The following is a 23,339-nucleotide window of genomic DNA, read 5'->3' as shown; positions in this document are numbered from 1 at the left end:
CTACCCCCGACGGACGGCGACGATGAAGGGCAAAACACCTCCTCTTGGAAGGTGGGGGGGCGAGGCGAGGCGAGGCGAGGCTGGGGTGGGGGCTGGCTGCTTGGTTTTGCTCTAACTGGCTCCAGTGGGGTCTAGGAGGCCGCTGAGTAGCAAGGAGTACTAAGTGAGGCCTTTGCAGGTACCTTTTTGCAAGTCTAGAGCTAATGCAGAAATCAGGAGAGATTTTGCTTCATGAGTTATTAATGTAAACACAATGATACGATAGTTAGCGGCCCGCTTTTTTTTTATTCCTTTCTATAGCAGCGACCTGGGTATTAAAAACTATAGATCAAGTTGGAAGAGTCCAGATGGTTGTTTAAAGTAGTTAAATCTGTACATGGAGTTATAATTAGTAAAAATTTCTTAAATGTGCCTCCTGTCTGTGGAAGCGAAGGGCAGGCTGCATTATTGAGTGGGAAATTATACACCTGACTTCTAGCACCAAGCTTTGAAACCTTTTATTTTGCACTAGAAATAGAAAATGTAGATTCTGTGCTTACAAGGCCAGCTTTTTATTTTGTCTATCTTTTTAAAGGTTTTTGAATCAAATGAAGAATCAGGCCATCTTATCCTTACCGTTGTTGTATCTGGCCATTTCTTTATTTCCCAAGGGCGAACAGTACTGGTAAGTTTCTCATGTATAAAGAACATTTCTCCATCTGTGTTAGCATCAGTATTAACTTCGTTTCCTTCTCAGCTTCATGTTATCTCCCACTGAAAGGAAACTGCCAGTTTTATTTTGCGCATGGAAATTCTCATGTGCTGCTTTCTCTCTATGTTCATCAGGATAATACTAAATGCATTATTTCATACTGAGGAACTGTCTCTTCTGTGGTTCTAAAAATCTAGATTAAGACGTAATACTAAATGCTGCTGATGTTGAAAGATATGTGGGTTTTTTTCACGTTTCTTCTGCCTAAGAAAACAGAGAAAATACACTGTTAAGAAATGGATAAAAATGTAACTATAATTTCCTATAAGATTTGCTATATGATCCAGCTAGTTTCTTGCCAATGACCTGTTAGTATTTTGGTTTTGATAATTTGGTTTATCAGAGAGTATGGGTTTTTTTTTCTATGTTGGGTAATGTGATCTAACTTACAACTTAACTTTGAAGTTGTTATTTTGTCTCCATGAATGTGTGTCAACTAATTTTCCTGTAGCCTGTACTTAAGCATGACCAGCTACTAAACTGTAAAGATTTCCCAATGACACCAAGGAGGTTAACAGAAACACTCCATCTAGAGGGAGTTGGTTTGATGCTCACGAAGAGAAGGCCTGTGCTGGAAAGTGGAATCAAGTGTGTTCAGTGCATATCACTGATACTCAGTGATGATAACAAGTAGGAATTGGCCGATAAATATAGTAGAAAGCTATTACAAGCCACTGGAAAATGCTGCACTATTAAGATAGCAAAGACTTTTTTTTTTTAATATATAATCCAGAATATGTAAGAGATTATGTTGTAGCTTTAAATACATATAAGCTTATAAATCAGTTTTTGCTGTGCCTCTTAAAAGGTCTTAAACTTACAGAAATATCTTGTAAGTATAGGGGGAGAACCAAGGATACTCTTGAATTTTTTGGCCTGTGAGTGTGTAAGGGTATTGAATAGATAATGAATGAGCTAACAGAGAGCTGTCAGTCTGGATACCGTGCATAGAAGTCATGGTATTTGTCTCACATATTTAGTGAGGAAAAGTTGAATGTTCTTGGACAAGGTAAAAATTGAAGATGGAAAGTATTTCAGCAGTTGTGTTGAATAAGAAAAAGGGATGGAATAATTGAAAGTGCAGGTAGTTAAAAGAAACGCAACTGAAATGAGACTTGCTGCCATCTCTTGCCAAATTCTGCTTGGAATGAATCAGTGCAGAATGCACCTTGCTGGGGCTGGTCCTGTTGTCAGTATCCCGATCAGACTGCTGTAACTGTTTAGTAACTAGTACACTTACATTACTGTGTAGAACGTCCTTGAAATAACCATATAAAGGTTATGAAAGTAAGTTTTAATAACTAACTAAAGAGCAAAAGAGGCACAGACAAAAGTTGTAGCCCTTCAAAGACTGCGTCTGGCAAAGACTGAATCTGGCAAATAACAACGGGCAGATAAAAGTGTGCTGTCATAAGGGACAAGTGTGGGAAGTATAAGAAAAGCTGTATAAAGACTTGGCTGAGAAAAGCACTTTCTTGCAGCTCTTGGATTTAGTGGCCAGTGAAGCTTGGAGGCAGCTGCCTTGCTTGAAATGCCAGATGCGGAATTTCTGAGATCTATCAGGTCCGTTTCAGCTTTTAAGAGACACTAAGATACTGCAGTAACGATCACAGCCTAAGAATAGTGCAGAATAGAGGTGGAACAAACATGCTTGGTAAATGTGACCGATATCTAATACTGAGAGTTTAAAGGAAAAAAAACGTTGTTTGGTTTTTTTTTTTAAAAAAAAAAAAAATTTTGGCAATGCTTCTATACTAACCTTAAGGCCAACGCCAACAACATTTTATTATGTGTTAGAGAAAAGGTATACAAAAGTGGTGTCATATGCATTTTAAAACCCAACTGTCAGTTCCTTTGGGTGCACTTCTGGGAGCACGTGTAATTGGGATCACGCTGCAGTTGTGTTCTGTGCATACAGAACTAAACTAGTGTGAAGTGCACTGGTACAACATGCTCTACGCCTGTTTATATTTCTCGGAGATTGGAGCAGTTGCAGTCCTCCCGCTGGTCCTCTTAAACATACTTGACTCGCTGAAAAACGTAGCAAATACCCAATCTGCTAGTTCTGAACACAGGCGGGCATCTTCAGAACTATGTTATGTTTCCTGTTTACAAGAGATTTGATCCAGCACATCTGGCTTAGCTAGCCTAAGCTAGCTGCTTAGGCTTGTTCCTTAAGCACATGCCCTCCTAGAAATGTGTCCCTTTTCCCAACACTATGCAAGACTGATACGCAGTGATAGAATTCTTCTTCCTGGGACCATCCCAATCTACAGGTATCTTTTCAGGCTTTGAAGAACAGTCTGTGGAATCTGTTGAGTAAAGCAGCCAGTATCATCAAACAGAAAGGTAATGCAGAGGGATTGTGCTGAAAAAGACAGCACAGGCAGTGATGCTGTTGGCCAGTAGCTGATAACAGCATTGATGTCAAAGTATGACCATTACTGGATGTCTGAATGGTTTTCTTCAGTTAGCAGGCAGGGACATAGAAACTCGGTATCATTGTCCAAGGACAGTTTACACCACAGTCTTTGGACAGACGTCTTCTAAGGCCTGTTGACAACAGGATCTGGACGGCAGGAGCAGCTTACAATGCAGTAGATTCAAAGCTAGCCAGAGCTGCACAGGCCACTGGTGAAACTTTGCAAACTCCTTATCGAGATGCCATATAACAAAAAAGTTGCAATACTGTGCAGTCTATGTTACTGCTGTAGAAATAATCAGAATGTAGAAATGGTTAATCTCACTGGTTCTCCCTCCCTCTAGTCTCCAGCTCTCAGGAGTTGTCAGAAACCTGTCACAATATTTAAACAGGCTTTGCACGACTAAGTACAAATAGTTCTTTTGAATCTGTCACAGACCAAAGCCTCTCACTGGGGGTCCATTATAATGGACATTTTGTCACAGAGGATAATTGAAAGTTTCTGCTCCAGAGGGAATGTATCAAGTTTGATAGAATGCTACAATTGTTGGAATGATCCAGCTCGTGTTTTTACTGTGTACGTTCATTCCTACTTGCTGGTGTGGGCTACTGAGTATTTCCTTTTTATTGCCAAGATGTTCTCCAACACCTACGTGCTGCCTTGCTCACTTGCATTGCAATTCCCTCTGAGATACTTGCAGAACTGTTTCTTGCTGTGTAGTAACGGCATCCTTTAAGTTGTTGATGTCTAATCTTTTGATCTATCTTCTAATCCCTACTTTTCAGGCCTTTTGATGTTCTACAGGCTCCTGGTTTTGAGGGAACTGGATAACAATTATTGTAGTTTTGTACCTTGTACCTCTGCACAGGAACACAGTGAGGCACAAGATCTGTGTCACAGGGACACCATTTCCTTCTCAACTTGAATAACTATGTTGTGTTTTTGTAAAACTTCTGTGGATGAATAATAAAGGGATTTTTCCCCTCTAACAGTAATCCAAGAATGAACTGAACTGCTAACTCAATCCAAGAATTCATTCAGTGGTGAATGTTCCTAACTTTTTTTTTTTTTTTTTTTGACTGCAGCAGCAATTTTAGAACAGGAACCCTCACCCCACCCCAAGAATTTTAACATGATCATCCTAGGTAATAGTTTAAAAAAAAAAAAAGGAAGTTTTCATCTAGCATCTATAACAAAGAAAACTTACTAATTGGATGCTTTTAAAATGGGTAATACGGTAGTATGATATATTCTTATCTCTTCTGGTTTAAAATTGGGATATATATGTATTCTCTTAGTCCTTTTTATTTTCTTAAAGCAGGAGTGTTAAGAAAGCTTTTCTTTCTCTTAAAGAATTCCAGCTATTTAGAGCCAAGTGAAACTATGACTCTTACATGATGCATTTGTAAGAAGAACATCTATAAAATAGTAATAAAATATTCACATATCGTAACAACTTTTTTTTTAATACATACAGTAGACTACAGAATTATTTTCATGAGCAATAAAATAGTAGAATATTTAATGAATTCCCTTCTAGCAGTCTTTTCACTAATGGAAGTTGAAATACTATTTTCTTGCCAAAAAGAATGCTACAATGTCTGCACTGAGTCTCAGCACTTCTAAACCAGGCAGATTAGTAAATACCTTGTGCTGCATACCATGCTATATGGTAAGGTGCCGTAGGTTTGAAACAATTGACTACAGTATCTGAGAATGCTCCAGAACCATCATTGAAGTATTTCCATGCTACTGTAACAAATAATTGTGGACATGTTCAGTGTTTCCATTAGTTGCTCAAAGAAAACAAATTAGTTATTTTAATGGGTAAACTTTTGGGGAATGGGTATGCATTCAAGATCACTTTAAATATTCTTTAATGACACTGCCAGAGACATACTTGAAGCTATTTTAACAAGGAAACAACTGCTTTCCTTTTAAAATACAATCTACTTCTTGTGATCAGCCAAATCGAATGAAGAGGAGGGTAAATGGAACTTCAGAGCGTGGAACATAAAAATCCTTAATGTGTAATGCAAATCAAAGGGTGTTTTGGTTTTGGTTTTTGGTTTGTTTGTTTTTTTTTTAAACAAAGTCCTTCCTTTGGAATTAAATTACATAACATATCTTTAGGACCTGTTTTTGCTGCAGTGTTGCCTAACAGTCTGCATATTTTACAGTAGAAAAATCTCATTCTTGCATACTGTAGATAATGGAATTTTAACAGGAATATCTCAACATCATCTCTGTCAAATTCTGGCCATACTCTCAAGATACATCATGTTCTGTTTACCTCAACTCTTATTTCTTTTCCCTCATTTGAATAAGCACATCATGAAAATTATATTTTGGTGTTTTATTCAATGCAATTAATTCTGGTGCTAGAATTCTTAATATCCTACAAATTAAACAAATTGAAATTGTGAAGAGGACCTATTTAATAGGATAAAATAATCCAGAGTAATTGATTTGTGACCTGATCTTTTAAAGTGTAGACTAAATGTCCTTAGTACCCTCCTGGTCCCCTGATGACTTCTAATAAGCTAGCAGTGCTTAGGATACAGTAGATTCTAACCTCATTAATTAGGCAAGCATTTGGCAGATGTCTGACGTTCTTGATGCTCTCTTTGCAGCGCCTGAAACTTATGCACCAAATTTTTGAGATGATATTCACAACAGTGCCTTGGTCCCTCTGCAATAAATGAGGACATTTGACGGAAACCTAGGGAAGTAAGCAGGTTGCTAATGCTGCTTAGTGGTAGTACATTGCAAAGCTAGAGGAGGGTTGTTTTTTTATTAAAAGTCCTATGATTGCTATTTGAAAGAGCAGAAGGAATCTTAGTTTTATCGACTTATTCAGTACCGCAATCGTAGTTAAAAAATTTCAATTTTAGTTTGTTTATTTCAATATGTATTGTTGACATGATTGTTTTGGACAAGCTGAATATCTTTCTGCATTAGCTTCCCCATTTATGTCTGACATGATGATACATTCCTGTTCTATAATGATTATGTATTGGTGATCGGCAGCAGTAGAGTTTTAAGGGGTTCTGATCTTTACTTTTCTCTTGCCTCAATTCTTCTAAACCCAACTATTGAAACAGTTTTTAAAGAGTAGTGATGTCTATTAATGAAATGTATTTACCCTAAAGTTAGAGTTTAACGTATGGTATTGATCTAGGGAAGTAAATATTTTGTATTAGGAATTAAAGAAGAAATTGCTTAACTTGACTTATTAATGGGATGCCCTGAAGAACTTTAACCAGCTAAACCCATGAGCATCCAGTTCACCTCTCTAGGTCCCTGGCCAAGTGTCACTGTTCTAAAGTGTAGTTTAGGAAAAAATATTTTTCAGGTTCTCACTATGAAATATCAAGGTTTGTTCTGAGTTAGGGGCTTTTCTTTGCTCTTCACTCCTTCAAAGGGCTGTAGTTTGTACCTCTCTGGGGAAACTCTTTCTAGAAAGCTGTCATCTGGCAGCACATGCTTCTGCACCCAACTCTTTGCACTTTGGCAAGAGACATTTGTCGGTTGCTGAGTCCCCTGGGCATGGTTGTCTCGAGGGTGGCTGTGTGTGTCCTGTATTTGCTACTTCATTTAGCTTTCCTGCCTCTGTAGAGACAGAGCACTCTGTTTAATGAGTTCAACTCTGATGTGTTCTCTTCCACAATCAAACAAGCTTAATAGCAAGATTTAAGATCCAGCTTCCAAGAGACTGAGGGTAAAAAAAAGATAATGCAGAGCTTAACATCCTTTTATTCCTTATTCCAGTTAGCTTGCTGTCTGTCTGCCTTGGGGTTTTTTTTTTGGCCTTTCGCCTCTTTTTACTTCTTAGTCTATATTCTGCAGATCTGTTTGAGACGGCTAATGCTTACGCTAAGATCTAAGTTACATACAGCACATGGTTTCTGCTGTGCTCTTATCTTCCCAACGATGCTATACATGACACATTTAGGTACTGACATGTAGCTTGGAAATTTTTGCAGGGACAACTTACTGCTGCCCCCACTCTACGAGTTGTCATGTTTGGGGATTATTTTTTTTGTCATGCTGACACTCCTACTCTCGACTTGGTTTTCAAGACAGCTCATACTGGAGGAATAAAAACTAATGTATTTGGCCTTATTTAGATCTTGAAGAAAGGTACAAGTGAGGAAAATTTCTGCTTCTAGGTGTGTTACAAGGTAATAATGAAGATTTGATTGGAATTATGTTCAAAGTTTAATTTTCACAACTTCTAACTTTAAGCTGGAATTGCATTTTTATTCTACAGTTATTAATGAAAGGAAGACTTTTCAATCTTTTATAGAATAAGCAGTTTTCTAATTTAAAAAGTGTAAAATGGCAACTCATTCTCTTTTGGGAAGGCAATGAGTTAAAAATTGGTATTTTTCAGATAAATGCAAGCATTTGATTTATAATCTATACGTCAAGTTTCAAGCTAACACTTGTAAACAACATGTTTTCCAATTTTACTTAGTTTCCTGAAAGCATCTCAGTTCTACCTCTACTTTAGTGTTCAGTATAATACTTGAACATAACTTACAAGCTTTTACAGACTGTCTGCTCTCACATCTTATTTTTACTGTCTCTTGAGATAATGCTTAATAACAGTCTTCTCAACTACAATATCGCTATTCTGTTGCAGACTTTTGCTAGATGTATTGCCCACATTGTGCAGATACCTGGAAATAATACTACCATTCCTTTGTTTCCCAATTTGTCACTTCTAAGAATAAACAAGATGTTCTTCAGCATAAATGTGACGTAATAATGGTACCTAGAATATTAGAGGTCAAAAAATATTGGTATTTGTAACTTAACAAATCGCACTTAATTTATTATTTGAATATTATTTGTGAATATTATTTCTGAAGAGATTTCTCACTGTACCTCACGTCCTCAGCATGGTGAGCAGACCCATGGAGTGGAGTTCTGGATAGGATGACACAGTAACTGGGCAGTGCCTGTCTCTGTCTGGGAAGATGGCAGGTTGTTGAAGCCATCCCTACTGGTTTTGTGCAGTGTTGCACAAGCTTGCAGATGGGGTCCTCAGAGCAGCAGAGCATCTTACCCTTCCTCAGAAAAGTGCTTTCCCAAATCTCTTCTCTTGCCCTGCAAAGGCATCATGAGGGGTACTGTGCTAGTTTTGCTCCCCAATTGTGTCTTGGTAGCTTACCTTGGGAAATGAGTGGATGAAGGAACTTCAATAGGTGCCTCCCTGGAAACTGAGCATGGCCTTTGCAAGTAGAAGATTGCTCTGTTTTCTGGGGAATTGTGTACCATGGTGCTGCCCAGCCTGAATCAGAATGGTGCAAGCAGGATGTTGTCTGAGGCCTTTAGCTTTTCTCTTCTGCCATCTTGCTTCAGTTATCAGACAGGATCACTCTGGCAGCTGTGCACTGGGTTATTAATTAATACAATAAATTCCTTTGATCTCATGCTGAACTCATCATTTCTTGCAAATGCACATTCCCAGTCTGTGGGATACCTAGCTGACTCCTTAATCCATTACATTATACAATGCATACATTCATTCTGAACTGTGAACTCTGAGAACAAACTGGTTTATTTGCATTTCATAAGCCTATTATAAGTGGCAGCCAAAACTGGAGAATGTGTGTCTTTGTGTGTGGCATTCTGTGTTTTTGTTTGTCTTTTTTAATATTGGTTGTAATTTAAGGGCACAGTATATAATGTTTGTGGCAAAAAGAAAGTTTTCCTTCCTAAGCTATTGTTTACACATAGTCCAGTTTCATTTGAAAACATCTGTCTCATGAATGAGTAAATCCAAACTAAGTGATGTAAGCCAGCATAGCTGAACTGTTACACAACTAACATTTCTTAAATATATATTAATTTTTAGTTAAGATAGGGTTGCCTAAAGGTCTTGCAATCTAACATAAAATGGATAATCTGTTCCTGTGTTCATAAGTTGCTTAGCACCACAGGATTTCTAGATGATACAATAATAAAAATATTCAAAAATAATATGCAATACCTTCCAACAGAGATCATAGGCCTCATTATCCAGCAGCTTTTTGAATGCTGATATGTAAAATCAGAACAAAAGTATTTCCCAGTTAATGACGGACTAGATGGCTGTAAGGCTAGACCAGCATTACTGGCTTCTCTGCCTCATGTAAGGTGTGGTCGTGTTTTGCCTGCTTCCAAAATATTTGGGAAATGTCTTGCTTTTTCTGCTTCAGCTTAATTCTTCTCAGGGTCCTCCCTCTGAGAGACTTAGATTTTTGTCAGAGATGTATGAAACTGTTTTCCTTGAATACAGTGTTCTTACAAGTATGATCCTGGAGAATGACCTAAGGAGTATATGCATGATTGAAGGTTAGTGATCCAACTTAGAAAAGCGCTGCCATTCATATCTTCAAATTGTAAACATTTGAGGTCTTATGTACCTGCCCAGTTTTAGGTTGCCTTTTTGTCTATATTCCTGATTAATCTTATACTGCCATCTCTCTTTGATCATGCCCAATATTGCTCAGCAATGCCCAACTCTGAATGTAAAGCAGGTATGGATGGTGCCTGCTGAAGGGGAACAGTGACCACAGCTGCTTTGTTTTCTGTATTTATGTCAGTGTGCTGGCAGCAGTCTGGAGGGACTACTACTTTTTTCTTTGTCAGCGCATACGTCCAGAGCAGATTTAGAGTCAATTCATTATCTCTAGAACAGCACAAATGGACTATAATCTCAATATATTGCCATGCAGTTTCCAGGATCTACCCCGTGCCTAGCTCCTGGACGTTGGCAGAGAGCCTCTTGACTTCGAGCGATGGAACAAGGGACAGATTTGTTGTGGTCTTCCTTCTTGTTGCTCTGAATTCATTTACCTAACTTCATATGCAGATTCATAACTATTTCATTGTTGACAAGAGAAAATTGTCATTGTTAAGAAGAATCTTATTTTATCTTAATTCAGGTAGCCTCAAATACAGTCTATGCTGACTGAGGTAACATGGAAAAGCCATGAGGAATAGAATAGACCTTAACATGGTGCAAAATCAGGCTTATTTGCTGCTTCGAACTGAGGAAAATCTAGAGGATCCTGACTGTAATGACAATTATTGATGTAAACAATTTAATGATGGAGTCTGAGTAGTTCTGCAGACCTGAGTTTGTCCAAAACATTCCTTCTCCATTTTCAGGTAGCTTGCTTGTGCCAAATCAGCTCTGTCATATTGCTCAAGTACTGCACTGAGTTTCCCTATTTGGTTTAGCTCTTCTTAGTTATTTGCTTCTGCTTGGCAATATACAATCAACCAAAGGTACAAGAGGAAAGGAAATACTTTCTGCTTTGTTCTTCAGTTAATTAAACTTGAAGTAAATTAAATTTCAGTTAATTAAATTTAGGAGTATATAAATAAAAATTCCAAATGCTGTTTTTTTTCCAGCATTCTTTATCTCAGAAACAGGACATATAAAAGGATGACAACCTGGGAAACATCAATAAAATAGTTGATAGGAAAGTTAAACGTTGGCTGCCTTTTATGATTTCTTTGAAAACAGTTGTTATTTTAAGGAGACAACATTTGTTCTACCTACGTCTTACAGCGAAAGGAAAAACACTATGAAGATAGACTTAATATGTGAACAGCTATATTTAAATAAACACAGTTGGTGCATATCAAAACCAGTAACTATTTGAAATGAACAGAGTAAGCACAAGTGGCCACAAGTTAAAGTGGCCTAGTGAAAGAATGGGATATTAGAATTGCATCACCAATAGCGTTTTGGGGCTTGGTAGTGGAATCGGAGGAAGACCAAGTGGCAATGGAGAAATTCCCCATGGCAGGAAGCACTAAGCATGTACGCATGGGCAGCCGTCATACTCCAACATAATTTCCTAGGCTGGTTGGTTGTCCAGGACTCAGCCTGGCTGCTTATCCAGCGTGAGTAGTTCTGACCTGGCCCAGGTGTCTTGAGAAGGTATGGATATTCCCCTCAATATAAGTAAGTTAAAAGATATTCAACATTTACAGCTTTAAATGAGAGCAGTAAGTCCTTGTGCTGAGATGAAATTCATCTTATAATAAATATAAATGCACTCGGGCTACTGCATTCCAAACAGTGAGAACATATACTTTTCAGATTATTTGTATAAATATCAAGAATATACCCTTTCTGAAAGGGACACTTTAACTTTTTTTTTTTTTTTTGCTTTGTATGTTCCAGTTCTACATATCGTGTCTTTCTCTCTGTTCTGACTTGAGAGCCTATCCCCTGCCCCATTCAAACTTCTTTGCACTGTGTATGTTTTCTGCAACCAGTTGTTTCCCTTCTTGAATGAGCTGCAAGCTGTACTCCTCTAACTTCAATTCTGGTTTCCTTAATCGCTTCCTTAGAGATCCCTTATAGCAACTATGGCAGCACAAGCACAGCACAAGCAGATAAGCATTGTAGATGGATGTCACTCCATGTCTACTCTAAAGTACTTCTCATGTACGCAAAACAAATCTGCATTTTTTTTATTTTGTACAGCCAGGTACTAAGACCTCTTTGCAATGTATATGAACAATTAATGCAGATTTTTTGCTGTCGTAGATGCTGCTATTTCCATGATGCTGGTATGACTGAAATTTGTGACTTTTGACATAGCTTTCTGCTGTGCACAATCACTAGCTTAACTTGCTGATGTTTTTCCATTTTGAGCACTAAACAATATTTTGGGGCCAAACTCTGCACAGCCATGAATGTCCTTAGCCAAATGTCAAAGGAATGTGAAATTGAAAATATGACACGTGAAATGCTACTGATTATTCTAGAAATGTTCTAACAGTGCTGCACACTTTTCTTAGCCTACTAATCTCATTTCATTCCTCAGGCATTCTGCTCAGTATCTTATTCCCCGCACCCCGCCCCAACTTTAGTGTCCATATACCAAGCTCTCGTTAGGCACATCTATCAAAAGAGGCTAAAACTGCACCCCCCAAAGCCAGGGGTGCTAAAACGCCAGGTGTACAGAGGAGTAAGGGTTCCTTTACTGTGTCAGGCATAAATTCAGCCTACATGACAAACTGACTTTCTTCAGAGACTTCCTACTATTTGACATCAGAAGGGATTTTGTCTGTATGTGGAAGGAGGGTGCCCTCAGCCTGTTAGAAACAGCCTCCTGCTCCACTGCTTCAGCAGTCTAATCGTATCATGTAGTATGGCTGGAGAACACTGACTTGCCAAGAGAGATGCTCTTTACTGTTGCGAGGTCTATCATTTGCAGTTTGTCCCTCTTAGGATCCAGATTCCTTTACTAATCCCTGGAAGAGTAGAGGATAGCTTGGTACTTCCCATCAATCACAAAGTGAGGTCTTCCTATTTTGACCTGGAGGCCTTTCACACTTTAGCAAGTCCTACCCTGAGACATTTTGAGAGCGCTCAGTGCAAACAGACGTGCTGCAAGTGACTGGCCTGTCTTACCTGCCGTCAGCACCTGTTTTTACAGTGCGGAGGGAAATTCTTTTCTCCCTCTGACCCCAAATGTTTTGGGAATGATACTTGCATGCCATCTTACATTCTGGAGTCTATCATAGCAGGTGTCTGATCAGCTGTGTGTCTGTGATCCAGTTTGCCTTTGGTTCAACTCTTCAATGCTTGCTAGACATTCCTCTCATAGAAGTTCAGTTAAAAATTTACATGCAATTGCTGCATGAGACTATAAAGCCAGTGCCAGCACATTAAAAGAGCAGCGTCTCACCGAGGTGACTTCTTGTACCAAAATAGAATGGCAGATGGTTTCGCAGCCTGGACCTGCATAAGATGGATAGGAACTCTGGCAAAAACACGCTGCTGGCAGTCCAGGATGGACATGACTTGTGGTTCTTGACCCTTAGGACACCTATGAAAAACAGCCTATGTGAAAAGCCATGGTCATTGAAAGCATTATGAGTTCAGATAAAACAGGTGGGTAATTTCCTCCCTGCCCTTAAATTTCTTTGGTTTTTTTTTCCCCTCTAAACTTTGGTAACTAATGACTATGTGCCAGTCCGTGGAGTACCTTGGGAGACACAGTCCATTGCCTTGTAATTTTTATATGATGCTTTCAGCTTCCTGGGGGTATTTTTACAGAATGCTGAGCAGTCTATCTTGTTTGAAGAGACTGACAGTTAATGCAACTGGAGTATAAAAACATCTTTATCAAGTTATCAAAGCTGCTTCTTGTTTACCTGAATTCCATCTGGAGAAAATGCCTCTCTGGGCCTTAGATAAACCAACTGCTGTCCCATTCTTCAGGTTTGCCTGCCCTCTGCTGCCCTCTCAGGCAACTTCATGGGATGCAGAAAAATTTAAAGCACTCTGTTGCAGCTGTTTTATTACGCATTTCATGGAGACTTTCATAACATGCACAAATATAAATGTAAAATATATATGGAAATTAGGATGTACCTTGACATAGTGTTATTACTGGAGCTACAGATTCAGATTTTATTCCTAGTGTGGTAAAAATTACATATTGGCAATTGTTTGACAGATACAAAAGTTGCATGTATGCAGATGACTAATCTTCATTAGGGATTAAATTACATCATGTATGTTAAGTGTGAACTTGTGTTGCATGTTTGCTGTGCAAGTTGTTTGTGTTCTGCTTTATTTCAGGAAGGCTTTTCATTAATTGATTCCCACAAGTGGCTCAAGATAGTAAGAAGAGCAGACTGCCTGCTGCTTCGTGCACAGTCAAAGGTAAGTTGAGTTGCTTTTAATATTTCTAACAGCTAACACAGTTCTGTATAAGATTTCTTAATATTGGATAAATTAAACCAGAAGTTCTGAGATACTGTAAATTGTCTATATAAATTAATTTTTTTTTTTTTACTCTAGATATTAAACAAGAATGGATTGAATCATCTTAATGTCTTTTGTAACTGCTAATATTCAGGTTTTTTAGACTGCTTTCTGAGAGTTAGCTACTAAAACAGCTAGACTGGTATTTATTTTTTAATCTACCTGCCCTGGCTAACAAGTAAAAAGATGAAGCAATTCTCTTACATGTACAGAAGCATGCTACCTATGAGTCATACTTCACTTTGGCAAACAAAGTATCTAAACAAACAATTATTTAGCCAACTTGTGGCCCCTGACACCTGGCACAGTAGTGGCAGGCTGGTGTTTCAGGCATTTGGTATTCAAGGCAATGAAGGGGACCTAGGTTTCTGGTCTTCCCCTCAGATCTCATGAAAAGTGGTTGGTTAGCCTTTAAATAATTAAATGGCACTTGCTTGTTACCAACTTACGTATAAATCTCAGTTTTCTTTGTTCTTAGATGAACTCTGAGAAGTTTCTTATTCATCTACACTGAGCACTCACCAGGTTTTTCAGAAACAAAGCCTGTTTCAAAATGAGAAGAGCTCTCCCTTCTCCCCTGATAGTTTCTAGGCTTTGTTGTTTCAGCAGAAACAGCTGCCTCTAGTTTAACTATCTCTACTTGACAAGAGAATTCATCTCTAAGTTAGAAACAGGAATTCTGGAAAAAGATGATGAGTCCCTTGTTCAGTATCTGCTAGAGATCAGTTTTAACTCTTTGTCCTATTAAGGCATAAAAACATCTCAAGTATTCAGAGATGTTCTGGCATTCTCCCCTGACAGGAACTCTGGTACAGACTGGGGTATTGTAATTGCAGATAATAGCAATATCCAGAATAGCTGAAAACCATAAAAATTCCTGTTTAGTTGTATTTCGATCTTTTATCTGATTTCTTTTATGAAAGACGTGTAAATATTTCTTTATAGGATGTTACAAACCAAGCAACATAGTTTGCAGAGGGGAGAATGCCTTGCTAATTGCAAGATAAAAGCAGATGCGAGGCATAATAAACATTGTTTACGTATGAGGACTCATCTTGTTTCAGAATAAGCCTAGTCTAATGGTGGCACTAGGAACTGCATAAATGAGTATCTTAAACTGTTTTAAATTCATGGGTTATGCTTGCCTGAAACCAAAACACCTTTGATCTCTGTTTTTTGTCAGATTCTTATAAAACGTGGAGTATCACTGAAGTCGACTATCGAGCTGTTGCAGTAATTAGTTTTGATGAATCAGTAAAGCATCAGTTTCCTTTACAGTTAATAGAACCAGTTCCCCAGCACAGCGTTAAGGGATTCTGCTGCATCTCACAAGAAACACAAAGTCAACGTCACAATCACTTTGAGGCTTGAACAAAGCTCTGAGGGACAGTTCAGAAAAGCAGGAGTAATAACATGGTCTTAAATGAATTTAGTGCATCTAAGTGTTTCCTTACCATAAATTCACATGACTTAAACTGCATTTAGTGGTACTGCAGTGGTCCTATCATACAGTTTCTCTACTTCGTATCCTGAATTGTAGCTGAAGTGATTCCTTAAGTGCTGTCAGTGTATATAGCTTCCCTGCTAATCTTCAAAAATATTTAAAAAAATTCAGGAAGCCAGTCACACCATGTAAGGCATTAGGATTCAACCCTGCTAGACCTAAGTAAGGAAAGAGTCAAGCAGAAGCCATTTAAGCAGAGGAAAGCAAGCTAGGTTTTCAAAAACCAGTTCCTATCTCTGAGTGCACAGGGCAACTAAGGAGCATAGGCAACTAAATACTATGCTATCATTTCTGATTTGTCTTGTACTCCTTGTTTTTTGTAAGTCATTAATTTTGCATTTATAGTGAAACTTACTCATTTCTTTAGAAATATAATTTTAATAGGGCACTGTGGGCTCTTAGCTAGCAGAATGGGTTTCTAAACTATATTTTGAGAAGCTTAGTGTTAATATACTTGAAGGAACATGACATGTAGAGAAGATACCTGTTGCAAGTCATTATTGAAACTCACCTGTACTAGTGGAAATTTTTTTCAGTGAAGTACATGCGTGTCTAATTCTGAAGCCATACCTGTCAGATGCACGCTTGTGCCTTACACTTAGCTGAAAGAAACAGCTGCGTGGCTGTGGCTGCCCTTTATACAGCTCCATCTCAAGTAATCACTTATCTCACATATAAAAACTTTTTTTATATGAAACAATCTGTAAATAGTAGCAAGACAAACGTTCTTAATATTCTTGCAGTAAGTCATTTCCCTTCATACTGTTTTCATTGAGCTTGTCCCCTTGCCCCAGCAAGGGAAGAGGTGCAAGTTTGATGATCCAAGTGACCCCAAGGTTCTTTAATACTTCAGCTCTTGTATGGTTCAGGTGTTACTGCCCAGTACTTGCTAAAACTTGACATCATCTTAGCTGAATTTGAGCGCGCTCTCTCTTTCCATAAAGGAAAAATGTTTTAATTTCAAAGTCTATTTTTGCTTATAAACTGCAATCTTGTGTTTTTAACAGTCCTTGTGAAAAAGCAGAGGGCAATACAAATAGCTCAGACTGAAAATTGATTTGGGGATTGTAGGGCTAACTAAAACAAGCGTTCTTTGAAAGTCTCCAAAAGAAATTCAAATTAAGATGCAAGTTACCTTTCTGTCATTTTAATGAGAACTCACCTGTCTGGCATATCCACAAATCATTTCTCGGTTATTGTGAAGCTGACCCGGTTGACATCTTAGAGGAAATGTAACTGGGCACTGGTAAAATGGGCACTACAGTTTGAATTATTTTGACATTTCTTCCCTTTAAAAGGCACTGAGACAAGCTTTTATGCTTACAATGACCTAAAAATCATTTTATGCAATACAAGCATCTTAAAATAACATGCATGTAAACATAGAGGCTGTCATGAAGAGCTGGCTCATCTTCAAGACAAAAATCTTAGAAGTGAAAGATGTCCTTGTATTCGTGTAATCAGCAGTCCAGCAGCGTGAATAGTCATTAAAAAAATGGTTTTGACATTGATATCTCAGAAAGATGAAGACTCAAATAAGCTAGGTCGATCCAAGGAAAACTTTTCTAGTATTTTAACTGTGTTTTAAATTTGAAATTTCAAGATCAGACTGAAAGTCTAATTAATTCACTCCCTAAACAAGAGCATTCAATATGTATCTACCTTATGTCAGTTGCATGTGCTTAGGACAAGCTTATCATGCACGACAGGCTCTTCAGCCCTCCATTTTCAGTGCAGTTTGCTGGACCTCATGTTCCTCAAAAATACCTATTATGATACAGTGTGCCAACCTATACTGGGGGTCAGTTCTATCCAGTCTTTTTTTATTTTTTAGTATTTTTTCACTATTTAAAGTAATGCATTTGAGTTTCTTGCACTCCTAATCAACTGTGTTAGCATCTACTCAAGGAATTCAGCAGCAGCATTCAGTTGGAGTGCCAAACGGAATTTGTACATTTAGCTACACACACAGGTACACCAGGTAGGTAGGTAAGGCTGGGTTTGATGCAGAGAGTAACATAAATCCTAAATGGAACATATGGTTTGCAGAACTTGTCATTTAGATTTCAAAGTTAACTTCTGCTTACTTTAGAGTAATTTTATTTTTTGTCACAAACAACGGTTCAGAGTTGGCACATCCTTATAGGATACTACTTGCAGCAACAGTAAGAACTGAATGTCTGTACTATACTTGTAAAACCCATCATCATGGCAAGGTTTGTTCACTTGGCTGGACCTTTAATTAGTTGACAAGTAGCCCTGCCCACTTACCCTTTTCTTAGGTTTTTTAAACTGATTTTCAAATGGGGAATCAGTCTTCTGGTTTAGCTGCTGAGATAAATGAAAATACAGCAGGGAAAACTTGATTCTTAGTATTTAAGTTGGTGCAGTGATCCAAAAATTTATTGCCTTCTTCCTAACTACAACAAATAGGAATTTAATTAAATCAAAATAGTTTGAGGGGATCCACAGTTAATTTAATTTCTCTTTGGTTTTTAAGCAGAATGAATGCCGCATGTTTCGCGTTCAGTTTGGTGGAGATTCAAAAGAACAGATGCTGGAACACTGCTGCAATTGCGTTCAGAAACTTGCAGAGTATGTACCGGTTCAAGTAACTGATGAACAAAGCCAGCAGGTCTATCACAGTCTCAGTCAGCTGGCTAATAGTGAAAACCAAGTGAAGGACTCGGAACAAAATGCATCAGTACCACAGACCGTAAGTATGCAAGAACACATAGACAGAAAAATATAAAAATAATTAACTATTAGTGTTAGATCTGTAAATGACAAATTTTACTTCTGAAGAAAGTTTTTTGCAACTGTGAGACCATCTATATGAACTATGATTTGGGAAACCTAGTTAGTGAACAGGGCTACAGTTACTCAGGAAGTCAGCTGCTGAAGCTGGCTATCGTCTTCCTATTTTCTTAGTGTGCCTGAAAAAAAGTTAACTGAACAATGCTCAAAAAAGGAGTTCTAGCTCCTCAAACTGGTTGTAATGTACCTTAGAGCAATCAGATGCCTTTGTTTTGGCCTCCAAAAGGTCACTAATAACTAACACTAATATACATGTTTCATGTTATCATAGGAAGAATATTAGCAAGCATATGGAATGAGATTTATAGGTGGAAAAAGCTTTGCTCAGGGGGTTGAACTTTTCCTTAGCTAGGGACCCTGGAAGTGAAGAGAACAATTTATGCAGGGCTCAGGCAAACATAGGAAGTTACTAACCCATTAAAAGAAACAGCAGCAAATGCTACAGCCGAGCGTTGTTTACCAGTTCCCAATCAGATGGTGGTATGGTTTGGTGGAAGACTGAGATGCTTTCTGCTGAGGTTAAAAAACAAGAATAGGGGGCAGAGGATGAGAGCTGAATAGTTACCAAAAAAAACATGTCGACAATTTAATCTGTGTGATTTTCAGCAAAGACTGCTAGGAACCACCTGGCAGACTTTCAGATAAATTATACAGGGTAAGAAAGTGATCAGAGCCATTTATGTAACCATGAATCGTGTTCTCCTTTTTGTGTTTACCTACTCCTGTTTTGCAGTGTTAATAATTGTAAATATAGCAATTGTATCAATTTGAGCTTAACCTGACACATTTAATAGCGATTTCAGGGTAGGAACAGAATGTTTCCCCTCTCCAAGACAAAGATCTAAGGCAATTGGAAAAGGCAAAGGCAGATAGTATTTCTGAGGGTGACTAATTCTTAAATATGTGCTCTCTTGGGTATCCAGAGGATCACACTTACCAGCTCTAAAAAACATCCCTGCAGCTAACTTAGCCAGGATAGCTCTTGGGTAAGTGATAAAAACATCGGTACGATGACTGAGCCCTGAAAAAGTAATGTCAAAGCTTTCAGCTACATCATTTTCATGACATAATCTAGGAAGGTCCTATTCTACTGGACTGTGGAATCATATTTGGTACAGAAAGTGCAGGGAAAAAAAAAAATACTGCTAATTTGACTCGCACCATTTCCAGGAAGGCATATGGGAGACCCTTGACAGCTGATGTTCAAGATTTATTGTTTGTTCTTTAAGCAGATTACCTATACTCCGAGCTTTGCTCATTTCCTGATAAAGCTAAAGCAAAGAAAGGAAGGTGAAGTATGTCATGGCAGAATGCTATGGAGCACCAACAGTCATACTATTGGTATTAATAATGCTCTTTCTCCAGAAGTTAAGACTGAAAACCTTGCTCAGAAAATAGAATTGACAACTTAAACTATCTTTTTTGTGATGTGACCCAAGGGAAGGAAAAAAGCATGCTCCTGGTGAGCATTCATATACAGCTTTTTTTTTAAGTTACTACCAGTAAGTAGTTTAAAAGTTATCTTAGTTTAGACATGGCATTTTAACTACAGGCCCAATATTTCATGTCTTTCCTTTTTAAAGACTTGAGCAGATGTGCATTCAGGTTCCATAAAAAGATGCCTTTTTACTGCATAAGGTAGCTGAGCACAGTCTCTTCCCGTTACCTCTAAAAATGGAACTACTTCCCTTCTTGCACATACCCACACTCTGCTTGGTAACAAGCCCTTATTTGCATTTGATATTTTCTAGCCAGATGAACCTCTACCAGATTCCTGCCTTGGAGAAAGAAGATCTGTAACACAGCTAGCACAGGTAAAAAAAAAAAAAAATCTAATATTTAGATCCTGTAACTGAATTGCTCAGGCGTGGAGAGCAAGCCATCTTGTATACTGTAAACATCAGGATGCCATCACCTATACCAACAGAACCATAGCATCTTCTGTAATGATCTGGAGCTGGGAAATAAGCTGCAGAACCAGGTATTTCATGGTGTAATTACTCCATTTGCATAAGAACAAACCACCACACCAAGAACATCCAAATAAATGGCTTTGTCACTCTTTGACTCTGCAGAAATGACCTCCACAGTCATAGCGTATGTCTGAAAATATCAATCATCCGTGACCCACAACAAAAAAATCCCCTAATTCAGCTGACAGCTTCACTGAGAAGTCCAGGGTAAAGCCATGTTTAAAAATAACTGGAAGTTAACTGTTGCTTGTTTACTGTGTGAATTTGGGACAGTACAGAATCAGATGATTGAGGAGAAAACTCTCCTCTCTCCAACCTCTGCTCTTGTGCAGTTGCTTCCATGGGTCTTTCTTACCCTTTTTCCATATTGGCAAGATGATCAAGTCAATGTTTCTTCTCATCAGTGGTTTAAGGGACAACTCCTGTACTCCCTATTACAAATCTGTCCTCTATTAAACCCAAAAAAGCCTTTTAACACCTCTGTTTTCAGAAAGCAGAGGTCCCTGTACTCTCATCTCAGTGGTGAGAGCTGTATTACACACCCTGCTGTTTCATTCCCAACAGTTTTGTTATTGTCCTTTTACAGTGCAGCAAGAGTGCCCCAATAAGTGAGTGATCAAACAAGGCGGTTTGCCTTTGCCAACTGTATTTTTCATGACCAATCTGTTTTAAGAGGCAATACTAGCAAGTGCAATTAGCACCAACATTATAAAGAACAACTTAGCTTCTAAGACCTGCTATTCTGTGGTCCCTGTATAAGACAGGAGCACGAGATCTGCCTCAAAGAAAGCTTTCTGCCAGCGAGGCCTGTACTTGCTGCACACGTTCACGCATCTCTCACTTGAATTACTAACAAATTCCCTGGCACAAAAAGACTCCTTGCTGTAGTAGTTTCCAACATCTTCCTCTACTTGCCCCTCCACTTAGCTTAACACAACTGTGCTCTGAGCTGCAGTCCCACAGGCTTGCCACACACAGTTTGCTAGAGGCTGAACTTCTCTTCCCCACTTGAACTTCAGAAACACACCCTTTCAGCTGGTGTTCTGGAACACTCTGGAGTTAAATTTCTCCATTTCCACCACTTCAGGAAGCTAGCAGAAACGCTGGTTTTAAGCGTTTTCTTGCAGGTTTTTGTTTTTTTTTTTAAAAGATACTCAACAGTCTTCAATTTGTGTTTAAAGATATTTTTCTTCAGTCAAGACTATGGCATGACCAAAAAAGCAACACTGCAATGTAAGCAAAAATATAAGATTAGCAAAAATATTTAGGGTTGGGTTCCCCCCCCCACAAGCCAAACACAGGTACGCTCCAGCTGGCACCGTGCCCTGTCCATCGGCCAGTTGTCTTGCACCGTTTCAGGTTCAAGCAGCAGCAGCGAGGGTCTGACTGAACGTAACAGCAGTCTACCTTTCCCAGATGGAGAGGCTCGGTTTAGCCTCTGCCTCGCATATCAGTGAATCAAAAAAGAGGCCAAACTAGGCATCTGAAGTTTTTAAAGCCAGATACAGACTAACTAGCATCAGGCGTTCCCCCTGTAATAACACCATTCATCGCCTCTGCACATCACACCTACCTCATTGCGAAAGTAGCACCTCAGTGATTTTCTTTGCTTCTGCTCTCCCATGCAAAGTATCCAAAAAGCATCTGTAACCGATGCTGCAGCTTTAACCACTTCAGCACAGACAGGTAAAGAAACTTAAAGGCCGAGTGGGTGGTGAGGTAGAACATTTGCAGCCCAAACGATGGAAAAATTTTGGTACAAACACTCAGTCGTTAACACATACTATGAATAACACAGTTTACAAGGAGCAGCAGCCCTGGCTGCAGTAGGGCCTTTGAACTGTGAAGTTACCGTTTTTTTAACATGGCTTGCATCCAGCAGGAGAGCTGGCAGCCCACCACAATAAAGTTTTAGTCGAGCTGCTTCAGCTTGTCATAGGAACAGCAGCGTGGAAAGTGCTCGGGAGTTGCCCAATAGCCTACCGATCCATTAGACTTGTGCCTTTCTCCGGTGTATCTCCTGGAGGAGAGCAGCAGCCCCTACGGGTGCTGGGAGGCGGTCAGGGCTTCCTCCACCTCAGCACGTGAGGCTGTACACCTTCACTCTGCTGCCACGGGTTTTACACTGAAAAGTGACACAATGCACAGAGTTTGCCCACCACCAAGGGAAAAAGCTGGGGGAGGGGGGGTTAAATGGGCATGAAAAGGATGTTTTGACTCCTAAAAAGCCCATAATTTACTTCTGAAAGACATCTTGCTAGATTAAGAGCTAAGAACAGCATACTTCGTTATCCTTACAGAATTCAGGTGGCAGTACATACGCTTCATACAGGATCCTTTTCTCTTACGCAGAATGGATATTCACGAGAAAAAGCTGGGGGAGGGGGGGTTAAATGGGCATGAAAAGGATGTTTTGACTCCTAAAAAGCCCATAATTTACTTCTGAAAGACATCTTGCTAGATTAAGAGCTAAGAACAGCATACTTCGTTATCCTTACAGAATTCAGGTGGCAGTACATACGCTTCATACAGGATCCTTTTCTCTTACGCAGAATGGATATTCACGAGGAAGCCATGTTACCCAGGAAATTGGCATTCCTTCTGATTTAAATAATTGTGAAGGTATTCAAAGTTGCATAAAAGCTGTATCGGAATCGAAGCTAGGTATCCGAGAAAAAGTTCCATACTGAAATCACGTCTGATTGAAAGTTTTCAAACAGCATTAATAACAAGGCAGATGCATCTTTATTAAATACCAAAGGAAAACTTTGACGTAGCTGCATTGTTACAAAAACTGTGTAACGTTACCTTTTATGTCCAAGATGAGTGCGAGACCTTTGTTTACTTTCGCAGTCTGTGCTGAAGAAGTCTGAGCTCCCCCTTGTGTATCGGCATTCAGTGTGGCACGCACGGGAGCTGGGGCCCTTCATTCGCTTATGTCTTATGGATCAGAATTTCCCAGCTTTTGTGGAAGATGTGGAAAAGGAATTGAAAAAACTCGCAGAAGGTTGAGAAATAGCAGCTTGCCACCACTGGAACGCACGCTCCAGGATACCCAGCACTCGGGATGCACAAGTTT

The 23,339-nt window shown here is 39.0% G+C and overlaps 1 protein-coding gene across 1 annotated transcript; it reads left to right on the top strand.

Moving 5' to 3' along the window:
- Window positions 1-574: 574 nt before the first annotated feature.
- On the top strand, window positions 575-23,272 carry REC114 (REC114 meiotic recombination protein; the record flags this gene model as incomplete). The annotated part of the gene is made up of 5 exons (XM_009579117.1): window positions 575-664; window positions 13,781-13,864; window positions 17,971-18,186; window positions 20,039-20,101; window positions 23,114-23,272. Coding segments are annotated over 5 exons (612 nt in total), but the record flags the coding sequence as incomplete, so codon positions are not given.
- Between the last annotated feature and the right edge of the window lie 67 nt (window positions 23,273-23,339).

The sequence above is a fragment of the Fulmarus glacialis genome, unplaced genomic scaffold (genome assembly GCF_000690835.1).
Source record: "Fulmarus glacialis isolate BGI_N327 unplaced genomic scaffold, ASM69083v1 scaffold2546, whole genome shotgun sequence".
NCBI classification, from domain to species: domain Eukaryota; kingdom Metazoa; phylum Chordata; class Aves; order Procellariiformes; family Procellariidae; genus Fulmarus; species Fulmarus glacialis.
The sequence above is the reverse complement of the archived record's forward strand: the minus strand, read 5'-3'. Positions and strand labels throughout refer to the sequence as shown.